The following is a 12531-nucleotide window of genomic DNA, read 5'->3' on the forward strand; positions in this document are numbered from 1 at the left end:
AATAAAAATCCTAGTTACCATCAACATCCACGAAGTACTAGTGAAAACACAAGCAAACATTGGTAATGGGATAAGAAAATCAGTTTATTTGCGATGTCACAGATAAGAAATTCATCTTTATCGTTCTTGTGTTTATTCATTATGAGTTGTATCGTCCCATTTAACGATTCGAAAATTGAAGCGCAAAAACACTTACATTAGTAATGAGAAAATTCAGAAACTTTACTCATTTTGCAAAAACCCCTACTCGATAAATAAACCCAACCAAGCTAACACACTTAGTCAATACGAAACAAATCGAATTAGAGATTTTTTTAATGTTTAATTAAAATTGAACCGAACCGAACCGGTTAGATCCCAACCCGAACCAGTCTTTAATCGTGATTAGAAATAATGAGGGGATTCCATACGTGTCAACTGGGAAGCGCTTGATGCTCTCATCATCGATTTGAAATCCTGGTTGAAGACGCCGCCGCGGCGGCCTATTTATCTCAATCTGATGACTTTAAGATTGCCATCGGCATCCCACGCTCCTTTCGTCCTCGATGATTATCATATTCTATTTTGCCTCCAGAAGCAGCAGGTGAGTCTCCTCAATCTTCTATCCACACAATTGAAATTGGGGTTTGCTAGCTGAAAGGGGAAATTATGAATAGTTCTTATTGATTGTGAGTAGTTAGTTCTTAGGCCTGTGATATGTTTACAAGTGCTTCTTCCTGGAATTTGAGAGAACGTCTTACACGTTTTGTTTACACGTTTGGTTTACGTCTTTCTTTGTGTTGTCCTATGTCTGTGTTTTCCAAATTCTTCTTTTTTTCTTTAAGTTTAAGTTTCGATTGAAGATTGAAATGATAGAAGATGAGGATGATGAGTCCATTACAGAATCCACCAAGTTTTATGCTTATCAAAACTTAAAGAGAGAGATGAGGTTTTCTCCTTTAGAATCTAATAGCTAGTGTGAACTTTTTATGTTATACTTCCTCGTTTCATTGTAAAATCCAGCATAAACATTATCATTTACATTTTTTCCTCAAGATTTCATTACATTGCAATTCACAAGAGTTTCATGTTTGCTTCCAATGTGATAGTGAATACATGAGATGCTTTGTTGTTCCTTATAGAATCAAAAGAACATGTCGTGTCAAGAGATCAAACTTTTATCATCTCGTAAGGTAGTTAAATATATATATTGAGAGTTTGGGTTCTCGTTTTACAATCTATTAGGGTTTAGTGTTCCTCTATTAAATATTTTAAATGAATGATGTATATCGTGTACATAAACCAATTTGGGTTCACTCGTTTTTTACTAAGTTTTAGCGTTTTTCATTTAGACTATTAACATCTTCAAAGGTTGTTAAAATTGTTTTTTCTGTTTCTTTTCATCAGGTTTCACAATCGAAAATGTTATAGATGAAAAGTTGTACACTATTCTATTTGTGAATTTGTCTCAGTATGATTGATGTTTTTTTTTTTTATTCAGGCTTGCCAATAATTTGGAATCATTCACGCCCTTGAAGAGCTTTTTTCCTACGAATAGGGCATTGAAGTGTTGTCCACAGTGTTTACAGAGTTACGAGCGAGAACAGAGGTTGATTCAGTGTCTTCTCCAGAGGTTGTTAAATCAGAGGTAGCTCAGCAGAAACAGTTGCCACAGTGGCTGTTGAAAGCTAAACCAATTGATCGTTTACCGGTGAGTTCTTGTTTTTGAATATTCTCCTTGAAAATATGATATGATTGCAGAATGCAGATCATTGTTTGATCAGTTTCCTAACGTTTGTGGTTTGTATTTTGGTTTATTACAGCAGGAGATATCTATGCTCTGCCATTAGCCATTAGAGATGTCACTAGAAAATTTTACCGGAATTCCGTCGTTTACTGTTATTAAATATTGTTCGCTTTAGCAAAACTCTAATATACATATGAGCATTGGTTTGGTTTGGTTTAATCTAATTTAAATGTTTGGTTGGCGAAAAAAAAGAAAATTTACTTTCTACTATTTTTTTTTTTTGGTAAGAATAATTTACTTTCTACTAGAATACTATTGATTGAAAGATTTCGCTTGACCTAGCTGTTAAAATTTTTTGTTTTCGCCTCTTATATATATAGTATATTATTATAACTAGCTGGAGGAAACTCTAGAAAAAAAAGAAACCGAGGTAAGCTAGATGGGGACGGAATTCAAGACGAGATTCAGTTGGGAGATAGACAACTTCTCCGACATAAAGAAGTCGATACGGTCGGGGCCCTACTTAAGCGGCAGCGGGTGCCAATGGTAAATCGTTAAGACTCTTATTTGTTTTAAATTTCTGTTAGATCTGTTGGGTTAGGAGGAAGCCTAAGCAATGTACTGCCAACCAATATAGAGTACTAGTGATTATTGTTCCTATGATCTTTAACTCTTTCTTAGTCGGATATTGTCTGAAAAAAAGTATTTATATATCTGTGGTTTTGTCTTAGGTTTCTTGAACTCTATCCCAAGGGATACTGTGTTTCTGATCACGTGTCCCTGCGTCTGAGCGCATATAATCCTAAATCATTGAGACTTGGATGGAAAAGGAGAGTTAATTTTTTATACGTTTTTTTGAATCAATCTGGCGAAGAGCTCTACAGATCCAATGGTAATGAACTTGGTTATCTATCTTCCATGTGCTACTTTACTTATATATATGTTTATCTGATTGACTGATTTACGAAGGTGTATATTATATATCTATATTTTACAGTCGAGAGCTGCAGAGACTTATTCTTCTGCGCTGAGGTCACAGGCCGAATATTCTCTAGGACGTCGCCTCTTAACAAGCTTCAAGAAGAAGGGTTTCTCAAGGAGAACAAACTAACCATTAAGTTCAACATTGAAGTTACTCAAGTTGTTCATCAAGGAAAATCAACTGAGAATGATATATTCGAATTCTATGGTGTCCAGATCCTTGCTTCTCAAGTAAGCTTATGAGCCACCGGTTTCCCTTTCTTTTCTTTGTATCCATCCCATTATTAACAACTACACGTACTGCTTAATGAATTCATTTATTCTTTTAATTTATTCTTTTTTTTTTTTTAATTTGGCAGGGTCTTTCAATGGCCAAGGTTTGCGGGAATCACCCATGCTTCGAAGATTTCAACCCAAAGACCAAAGAGATGAGGGCTGTGTACTTCACTATCTTCTTCTGCCTCATCGAGACACTGAGGAAATCTCCACAGAGCTTGTCTGTGACTGAACTAAGAAATGCTCAAAACCAATTCACTGAGCTGACCAAGGCAGGCTTCAAGCTAGACTTTTTGAAGTCAAAACTCAAGGAGGCTTCCTCTGCTTGTCAGGTCCAAAACCTCCCCGAGGAATGGGTCAAGAATGTGAAAGTGACTGTGTCAGATCTCCAAGCAAAACTGGGCAAGGTCCGCAAGGAGAAGATCAGACGTGCGGCTGCTTCTAGTGTTCTCTCCTTTGGGTTCATGAGAATTATTATAAAGAAATTCTTTCTCTCTTGCTTCTCAGTCTGAAATCACTAACTATATGTTTGTTTTATGGGATGAATTTTTTGCCTTATGGGACGAATCTTTTGCGTGGACTCTCTCTTTTGTCTTATGATCATCGCATCAAAACATTAGTGAGGAGGATGACTCTCTCTCTCTCTGTTTCATTGTTTTCACCTCATAAACCAAACCATAGAGAATCTATCGATGATTTAATTTGTTACCATTAATATATCAATTATCAATTTGGAATATCCCTAAAATTAAGGTGTAACCATTAATATTAATATATAGATTAATCTATAATCTATCTATTAGTGAGGCACAAATGTATTCTATATACATATCGATTTTATTTTAGTTATAATTTCTCCTTATATTTGGAATTGATGTTAAAAATATCTGTATGCACGACGTGACGTAAGCTTTTCTTTTAATAAAAAATATGAATAATTGAAAATCCAGCATTAATGAATGAATCATTACACACATAGAAAACTCTAGGCACTACTACTAAAAACTGAGCTGGCTAAAGTACTCCCACCGGCTATACTAGGTTGGCACACACAACGCTTAACACTCCTTATATATGAACAGTAGCAGACAACAGTGTCTACACATACCCCGAGAAAACCAAGAACAAAAAAAAATACAATGACTTATATTGTTATTCGTAAATTTGTATTTATGTATATCATGTGTATATGATAATATGTTTATAGTATTTGTAGTTTTTTTGTCAATATTGCTTTCTAAATATCTACAAATTCAATTTCAAAATAATAAAATTTATAATATTTGAAAATCTAATCTTATTTAGCTAAAATTGTTTCAATTTCTAATTTTTAAAAAAATTAAAAAAATTCAAATATATATCTATAAATTAATAATTAATATCACTATAAATTAATAAAATGACATGATCCCAACATTATTAATTTATAGAAATTTTACTGTACCTTGAAAACTAATAGAGTAAAATTAATTGTTAATCAATGGAAAGGTATAGAAAAATTGGTCTATATTCAAAAGATTTTGTTTTATAATAATTATGTACAAGATGTGATCATATAGAAAAAAATGTATGTTTGATGTACATCTATATATATTTTTTTGTTAGATATATATATTAGCTCTAACCGTAATAATTTTAAGAAGATCAAATTAATCAAGTCTATGCTTCTTCATCTCAATATCCTCCTTTTCATATCTTCTTTTTTATTTTATACTAGTTTAAAGTCCGTACGTACCAAGATGTATTTATATGTATTTATGTTATAGACTAAAAGACAAATTGTAATTGAAAATCAAGTTTGTGCTTGTACGATTTAACAAAGCTAAAAATGTTTAGATGTTTAAACGATCGTTAACTTATTCACAAAAGCGTTGTAACTTTATATGATTAATTTCCAAAGTACTTACATACCAAAAACAATCAGTATCTTGACGGTTCCATCATCAATCACATGTCTCTTCTTTTGAAAATAAAAACACGTGGCAGATGGAGAAGGTTGGAATAAGAAAATCTCAACATTGGTTGGCATCATCATCATTATAATCATTCGTTATTACTTATTAGAGGTTTAGGGAGTGTGTTATTTGGTTCTATTGATTTGGAAATCGTATATTGAGTACGAAAATCAAAACAGAGATAATTGTTGAAAAATAACATGTTTTTACCTACCCTTGGATTTGGATCTTATATTACAAATTGTTAAAAGTGAGTCGCAATTAGTGGTCAAGACTTGTTATAAAGAATTTAAATGTTTAAAAGATTTCATTTTTCTTTGTCTGCTCTCAACAGGTTTTTCAAACTACCTTAAAAGTTTTTCAAACTACCTTAAAATTTCTTCAGAACATTTATGGCGATTGGCGAAAATGTCACATACACTATCACAAGCAAGTCCCAACTCTATGCACCTCTGCATTTAAGCTTTTTACATAAATGCCAAGTATATGATACTATAAGAAATTTTGCATATTAGTATGTGGTGGCTTTAAATGTCTCTGAGTTACATATATAGCATTAAATTGGAGGAACAAGTCACTAATAATAACAAAAATAAGACTATGGTACAGGGATTTTTTTTTAAGGTTTATTGAAAGAGTATACTATGGTATATATATAAGGTTTTTTTATGTGATATTGCTGGGTAATTATTATTAATTATACTCGATCGTTAAAAATTAATAAGTACTAGTAATAGTTATTGTAACAGTTTGTCCCTCGTAAAAAATTGGTATGTGTATGTATCAGAAAAAGTTTGTCTGCTTTTTTCAATGCCTCTTATCTTAAAACCGTCTCAGTGTATGTACATAATTATTTCTATTTATTTATTCTGTGATAAGATTTGTCTTCTTTTTTTTTTTTTCTTTCAATTAAATCTATAAATAAAGAGTTGTACAAAAGTAAAACTAAAAGGTGAACCAAATTCAGATAATTACAAGTATAGTATTAGTATAGAGAGAGAACGTAACTGGCAATAGATCATACAGAATCAAATTATACTTTAGGTCTATATAGTAATTAGCGACTACTGTGTTAAGTTACAAATTAATTTTACGATGTATAATAATTTCTTCAATTAGTTTGTTTTTATTTTAGTTTACAGTAATTCTGCATTTGTTTCTAAAACAAAAAGATATGGAAAAAGAAAAAAAAGAAAAAAAGAGAAAGAAAAGGTCAAAGGGTCTGCTTCTCGATCTCATGATCCAGTACGTTATGCAAGTCACACCATAAAGGCATAAAGAGTGAAAGGATAGGTATACACATAAACTGATTGATATATTTAACTTTTTCTGTTATATGACTGTCGTGTCCCTTCAAATAATAATGAATTAATGTTTTAGTCCCTTGGTATAAAAGTTTTGCACATTTTACAATAAAAGTGGTGTCAGGGTAGGGGAGTGATGTGCATACAAACAAGACATAATATGTTATAGACGGCTACAATGATATAGCACTACTACTTATCATTTGAATTTTAAATTAATGACTAAAAACCGATTTGACACAAATTTTTAGTACAAGCATGCATAAATGTGTGTCTAGAAAATTATAGAAGAAAAAGAGACGCTGGAATACTTAGTATTCGTTGCAATTGCAAGCAATGAAAAAGAAAAGAAAAAAAAGGACAATATATAATATGGAACATCCTATTAATTAGTGTCGGGTAAAAAATCTATACTAAGTATTGTATTAGCCCTAAACAATTGTTGTTATATAGATATAGTATCTCATAGTCCCAACATATACGCAGTTGTTAATTAATATAACTGATTATTTGATACTACGTACTAAGTAATAGATACTCCAAGAGTATCATCAATTTACTAGTAACGAACGTTACCACCAATCGGTGTTTTTAATGTTCTTTCTTCCGATTGGGTGTAACGCCTACATTATAGTATGACAGGATCGACAGGTAGACCCCGCGTAAAAATGCTGGACATTAAACATGATAAAATGGGACATGTGGCGTAACTATATTCTTTTTGTCGTTTCTAGCCAATAAGAAATTTTCGTTTTGTTTAAAATACCTACTAGTATAGTTTTTTTCACATGAAACCTAATAAGAATTTCATATATCATCTCCACACGCACGCAGTTAACTATAGAACAGAATAAAAATATTTGTTGTTATTGTTAAAACTCAGGCGGTTAACGATTGATGAACCCTAATTATTTACATTAAAAATACTACAAATTAGGGAGGGTTCCCATGTGAACAATTTGAACCCTAGCTAATTTAATTACAGTTGTTTGTACTCTATTAGTCATCATCACTCATCAGTCTTAATTTAATTACTCTATTAGTCATCACTCATCAGTCTTAATTAAGGTTTCCGCACTCTAGAAAACCCTAGCAAACAGTGTCGTCTACACAGTTCCCGAGAGAGAGAGAGAGAGAGAAAAGCAAGACCAAAAAAAAAATGTCGTCTTCTTCCGCCGTTGGTTATGGTTCCGAGACGGAGCGTCGGCCTTTGGTGGATGAAGAGGATCCTCCGGATGAGACACACGTCGGCAGAGACAACGGCGGCCGAGCCGGGATCATCCCTCCTTGGATTCTGACTTGCCTCTCGTACTGTTTCACGCTGCCGGGAGAAGCCAACGACGGCGACGGAGAGAACGAGAGGGAAACAAACGGTGGCACTGGCAGAGAGAACGACGGCGGCGAAGAGAACGAGAGGGAGACTAACGGTGGCACTGGCAGAGACAACGATGGCCAAGGCGGGACCATCCGTGGTGGTTTTCTGGATTTCCTGTCGAAACTCTTCTGCTTCACCAAGACGGAAGAAGCCAACGACGGCGACGGCGAGAACGAGAGGGAGAGAAACGGTGGAACTGGCAGAGACAACAACGGCCAAGGCGGGACCATCCGTGGTGCTTTTAACATCGCCGGCGACGAAGAGAACGGTGGCATTGGCAGGTAATTTTGTTTTGTGACGTCAGCAAAAAAGTTCGGTTTGATTTCGGTTAACATTATAACGTGATGGGTTAGTGATTAAATTCGGTTTGATTTCGGTTTTAGGAGATTTGATTTAGTCTTTGTTTTTGTTTTTGTGACCTAGTTCTGAAGAAGACTGGAAGACCTTTGTTGATCGATCCAACAAACTAATCCAATGGCTTATAGGAACGGCCTTCCTCTTTGTCCCAGCGAATTATCTTATCCAAGGAGGAGGAGAAGATAAAAGGTGATGATGACGAGAATCCGCTTAATCTCGTCATGGCGCTGTTTGAAAAAGTTAAATCCAAGTTCCCAGACTTCTTCCTTCCTACAATGATGGGATACGTAGGTTTCAATGTTGGGTCTTTGTGGTTCAAAAAACCAAAGTTTAGGAAGGCCTTCGAGCTTTTGGGGATTATCTGTGGATGTGTTTCCGTCGTCGAGATTCTTTACTATGTCGGCTTGGAAGCTTCCAAGTACGCTGCCGTCGGATTTGGTGTCGTTTTTTTCGTCCTGATGGTTGGAAAGTCCATTGAGTATTTCTGCTAGACCAGTATCTATCTTCTTCTTTATGATTTATATGTATTTTCCTCTTGTTTATTCAGTCTCTGTGACTTTTACGTCTTCTTTGGATTTTGAACCTCTGTCATATTTGCACAAGGTTTTTTTTATATATATTAGGATCTCTATGGAAACTCAGATGACTGTTTGTTGGTTTAATTTAATTTGGATATGTGGATTCCATACTTATATATTTTTGGGGTTAATGAAAGATCCAACTCTCTGTTTCATGCTTTTGCTTATGGCACTTAGTAAATGAAACGTGTATATTGGAAAGCAACAGCTCTTGGAACTAGAACTTTTGATTTCTGATCTCAACTAGAGTTTGGAACTGAGACGACTGATCAGAGGTATTGCTCAATCAGGTTGGAAAACCGGAATTTCTAGCCAAACATGCATATTGCTAATGAAGTCTTTTTGCTTTTGTTCCACAGTGCTGCAATGATGGTTCTTATGTTACACACTAAAGCAAAAAGTTCAATAGAAATGGAAATGTATTCCGATGCAGTTGAAGTGCTTGATATGGCAGAGGTTAGTTGCTACTTACTGCTGGGAATCAGTTTTTTTTTCTTCTTCTATCAATAATGTGTACATGGGACGACCTATATCTCAATTCTCGACATTACATCCAATGCACATCTCACCGTTGATTTGTCAATGACTAGTTCAACTGGTTATGAAATTAGAGCCTGATGAAATGGAATGAAAGCTATTAGAAGCGCTTTGTTACCAGACAATATATGGAAAGCTATTTAGTGAAACTGTGAATTAAGTGGATGTTTAGGAGAAATTGTGTGTGTGTTTTTTTTTTTTTTTTCTTTATTGGTAATAGAATAGTGCCTTGATTTCGATATTGCAGTATCTATCTTAAAAGGATTCACGTTTGGTCTTGTCTTATTTCTCACCCAATCATCTGCAAAACCAATTCTCCATTTCCTTCTTGTGTGTTTTGATCCTTTCGAACTATGTTTGCAAGTATGTAAAGATATATATATACTGGATTGTGTTGTGTACTTATGGACATTGGTTTAAAACTTCAGGGTCAATTTGAAGAAGGTTTAAAGGTATTTCAACAGCAGGTCAATGATAACCCCTTTACCTCTTTGCCTGGTAAGTTTATTCATGAAAAGAATGTTCTTTGATTCACTAAAAGTCATCTCTTAGTTTTAAGGTAACCCCCTGTTCAGCTTTGAAGAAATTGCAAGCGTTTGTTTCAGGGCATAGTCTATAGCTTAATGGAGAAAAAGGAAGAAGCAGCTCAACAGTTTGAGATATATTGGAGTCTTTTACCTGAAGAATTCCCACAAAAGGGATTTCTCGACGATGTTGCATTGGCTGCTCAAGCCAAATCCCTAGAACGACTTCAAAACACATTCAAAGCTAAATTTGCTCAGGGGAAATAAATCATGAATAGATAATTCCGAATATCCAGGTAAAGAATTTCATCTTACTCATGTTTCATCAGTAGTTAGAAGTATTCATTTTAGTCAGTGGGTGCATTGTGGAACCTATAAAAATGACACTTTGTGGGTTTGCTTGCAGTCATGTTGTGATTTCTCTCAAGTGCAGAATCAGACATAAAAGGTTGTAGTAACATTTTTCTCATGTATATCACCACAATATATAATACTTCATTTTTCTTTCACTCTTTTTGGTGAAGTATTTTCATGTGGCTTTAACATGTCAGCTATCTATATCTTCCTCTTTATGCATAAGCTTATAGAGCATTATGTAAACATTGTTTTGTTGTCCCCTTCGTTCACATTATTGTAAAATCCGTAGTGGCCATTAATGTTGTTTGTTTTTGCTATATGATCCATGCAGTTCCAGTGGTCAACGATTCAAGGAATCTCTTGTTCTCAAGGCTGATGAGCCTGTGTTTGTGGACGTTTTGGGCACCATAATGTGTATGGTGTTAGAAGCATCCCGACCATCATGATCTTTGTCAAGGGTGAGAAGAAGGATATCACTAATCATTGGTGCATGCAGTGTCTAATTTACCACATTAGCAACGAGCGAGCATCGACAAATTCTTTTAATGAAGTAGTGGTCACTGTTAAAAAGTCTCTCTTTTACTCTGTATCTGAATTCCGTACTTTTTTACCTATGTATAATAATATCATGTCTCAGATTTTTTTTTCAGAAAACGAAAACATACTATATTATGTCGTAGGTGATAACATTCTAATGTCTAACTAAAAACATTAAATACGACTAGCATGCATAACTGAGATAAGGTCAGAGCATTACACACACAAACTTACAAATCTTTGTGATGATAAAAGTCTGATCTTTTGGGGATGTTGTTATAATGTCTTATTGAAAAAATTACAATGTAATAACATTGCATAATTGAGACAATATTGTCAAAGCATTACACACAGACTTACAAATTAAACCTTGTGGTGCTAGTAGTCTGATCTCTTGAAACTTACGAGAACCGGAATAAAAGAGACACCAAGTCGTCGCTAATCCTGTTCCTCACGTCATCAAGAGAATATATCTTTCACATTGAATCTGGAACAGGTAGAACACCACCCACTGTTTCCCTTTCAAATCTAAATCAGTTGACTACTTCCAAAAGACAATGATGAAACTGAGGTTAGTCCTTAGTTAAGCTCAGAGTAGTTGTTACAGGCAACCATCAGAGTAGTTGTTACAGGCAAAAACAAGTTACAACAACTCTACTATTTAGATTAGTCCTTAGTTAAGCTCAAACAAACCATATAATGGGTGTAGCCAAAGTAATGGCCCGACTACTTATTTTGTGAGTAAAGGGCACGCACGACCTCACAAGACTTCATATATATATTTGACTTCTGGTTGACTTTTTCAATTCTTCTTCTGCTTGTTCATTCTCTCTCCTCTCTTGCACGATTGCATTTTAAGATATTTTGTACAGTAATCTCTATTATTATTTTCACAGCATGCATTTTTTGAGAATAAGGTTTGGAGTTCAAAGGTATTTACAACTAATGTTATTATCATTAAAATATTTTTTTTAAAATAAAACAAAAATCGAAATATGCAAAAAAGATATGTTAATTAAATATGCCCCTCCGACAAAAAAAAGAATTAAATCTTCTCTTATCAATCCAGTATAATTTTCCTAAATTATCTCACTCTGAAACTAATTTCTGCAAAACTAAACAAAATTTTCGCTTTTACTCTATATTCATTTCAATCAATCATATTCAATTACTTCAAACTTTTAAATTTAAAAGAAAATTCTTCCAGATTTTCCAGTCTTTAATATATAGAAAATCTAAAGAGTTCCTCTACTAAATGTAAAATATTTAATCTATAACAAGAATTAAAGTAACATTACCAAATAAAATCCCTAAAAAATATATAAAACAAAAAAAATCTTAAATTCCTAAAAAGTCAGATTTTTGTATAGCAATTAATTTTTATGAATGTTTTAAATATATTATTTAATAAACTTTAATAAATTTAAATTATTATGGGACGGGTTATGATCGATATTCTTATAAATTTAAAATGTCAATAATCCATCGCTACGACCATGGGTATTTTATACTAAAAAGTAATAAATTTCTATACTAAAAAGTAATAAATTTCTAAAGATATAATTTATATAGAAAATATAGGGTTGTGGTGTACCATTAAAAGATGGTCCTTACAATTAAGTCTATCGAGATTAAGGATTTTAGCAAGGTATGTCTGCGGTTGGCGGGTTGTCCCAAAAACTACAAATATAAGATTAAAATAAATATATTATATATAAATATATTTTTACATAGTTATATATATATAATACGTGAAATATGTGATAATGTGAGGAAATTTAATTTATACCAATTAAGATATTTACAAAATATCAATATTATAAGTTATTTTAAAATTTCTTTATTTTTTCTTTGCTACTAAATATTTTAAGAATAATTAATATAAAATTTAAGTTGAAGACATGTTTGGGCATAACTTTAACAACCATGATCTTAGCGGGTTCACCCGCTGCGGTCCAAGAAAAAAGAAATGTGGACCGACCTGTTTGACACATCTATATACATGATTATTATAAACAAAATAG

General features: G+C 33.4%; 2 protein-coding genes across 7 annotated transcripts; both read left to right on the forward strand.

Moving 5' to 3' along the window:
• Positions 1-397: 397 nt before the first annotated feature.
• LOC104754677 (MATH domain and coiled-coil domain-containing protein At2g42465) lies at positions 398-3635 on the forward strand. 5 transcript variants are annotated; one of them, XM_087495712.1, is made up of 7 exons: positions 407-583; positions 1481-1690; positions 1803-2009; positions 2107-2272; positions 2458-2618; positions 2724-2938; positions 3067-3635. In XM_087495712.1, exons 4-7 carry the CDS (start codon positions 2166-2168, stop codon positions 3493-3495), a joined length of 912 nt encoding a protein of 303 aa, XP_087351838.1. In that variant the 5' UTR covers positions 407-583; positions 1481-1690; positions 1803-2009; positions 2107-2165; the 3' UTR covers positions 3496-3635. The 5 variants fall into 5 exon arrangements, with proteins under 5 accessions (XP_010475220.1, XP_087351837.1, XP_087351838.1 ...); XM_010476918.3 differs by lacking the exon at positions 1803-2009 and having other exon boundaries at positions 398-583; XM_010476916.3 differs by having other exon boundaries at positions 1803-2272.
• Positions 3636-7339: 3704 nt separating this feature from the next.
• Positions 7340-10624, forward strand: LOC147923247 (uncharacterized). 2 transcript variants are annotated; one of them, XM_087497101.1, is made up of 7 exons: positions 7340-7898; positions 8041-8827; positions 8912-9008; positions 9518-9587; positions 9695-9909; positions 10020-10061; positions 10302-10624. In XM_087497101.1, the coding sequence occupies exons 1-2, from the start codon at positions 7402-7404 to the stop codon at positions 8165-8167; spliced, it is 624 nt and encodes a 207-aa protein (XP_087353227.1). In that variant the 5' UTR covers positions 7340-7401; the 3' UTR covers positions 8168-8827; positions 8912-9008; positions 9518-9587; positions 9695-9909; positions 10020-10061; positions 10302-10624. The 2 variants fall into 2 exon arrangements, with proteins under 2 accessions (XP_087353227.1, XP_087353228.1); XM_087497102.1 differs by lacking the exon at positions 10020-10061.
• The last annotated feature ends 1907 nt before the right edge of the window (positions 10625-12531 follow it).

This window comes from Camelina sativa, chromosome 17 (assembly GCF_030686135.1).
Source record: "Camelina sativa cultivar CO46 ecotype springtype chromosome 17, ASM3068613v1".
NCBI classification, from domain to species: Eukaryota; Viridiplantae; Streptophyta; class Magnoliopsida; order Brassicales; family Brassicaceae; genus Camelina; species Camelina sativa.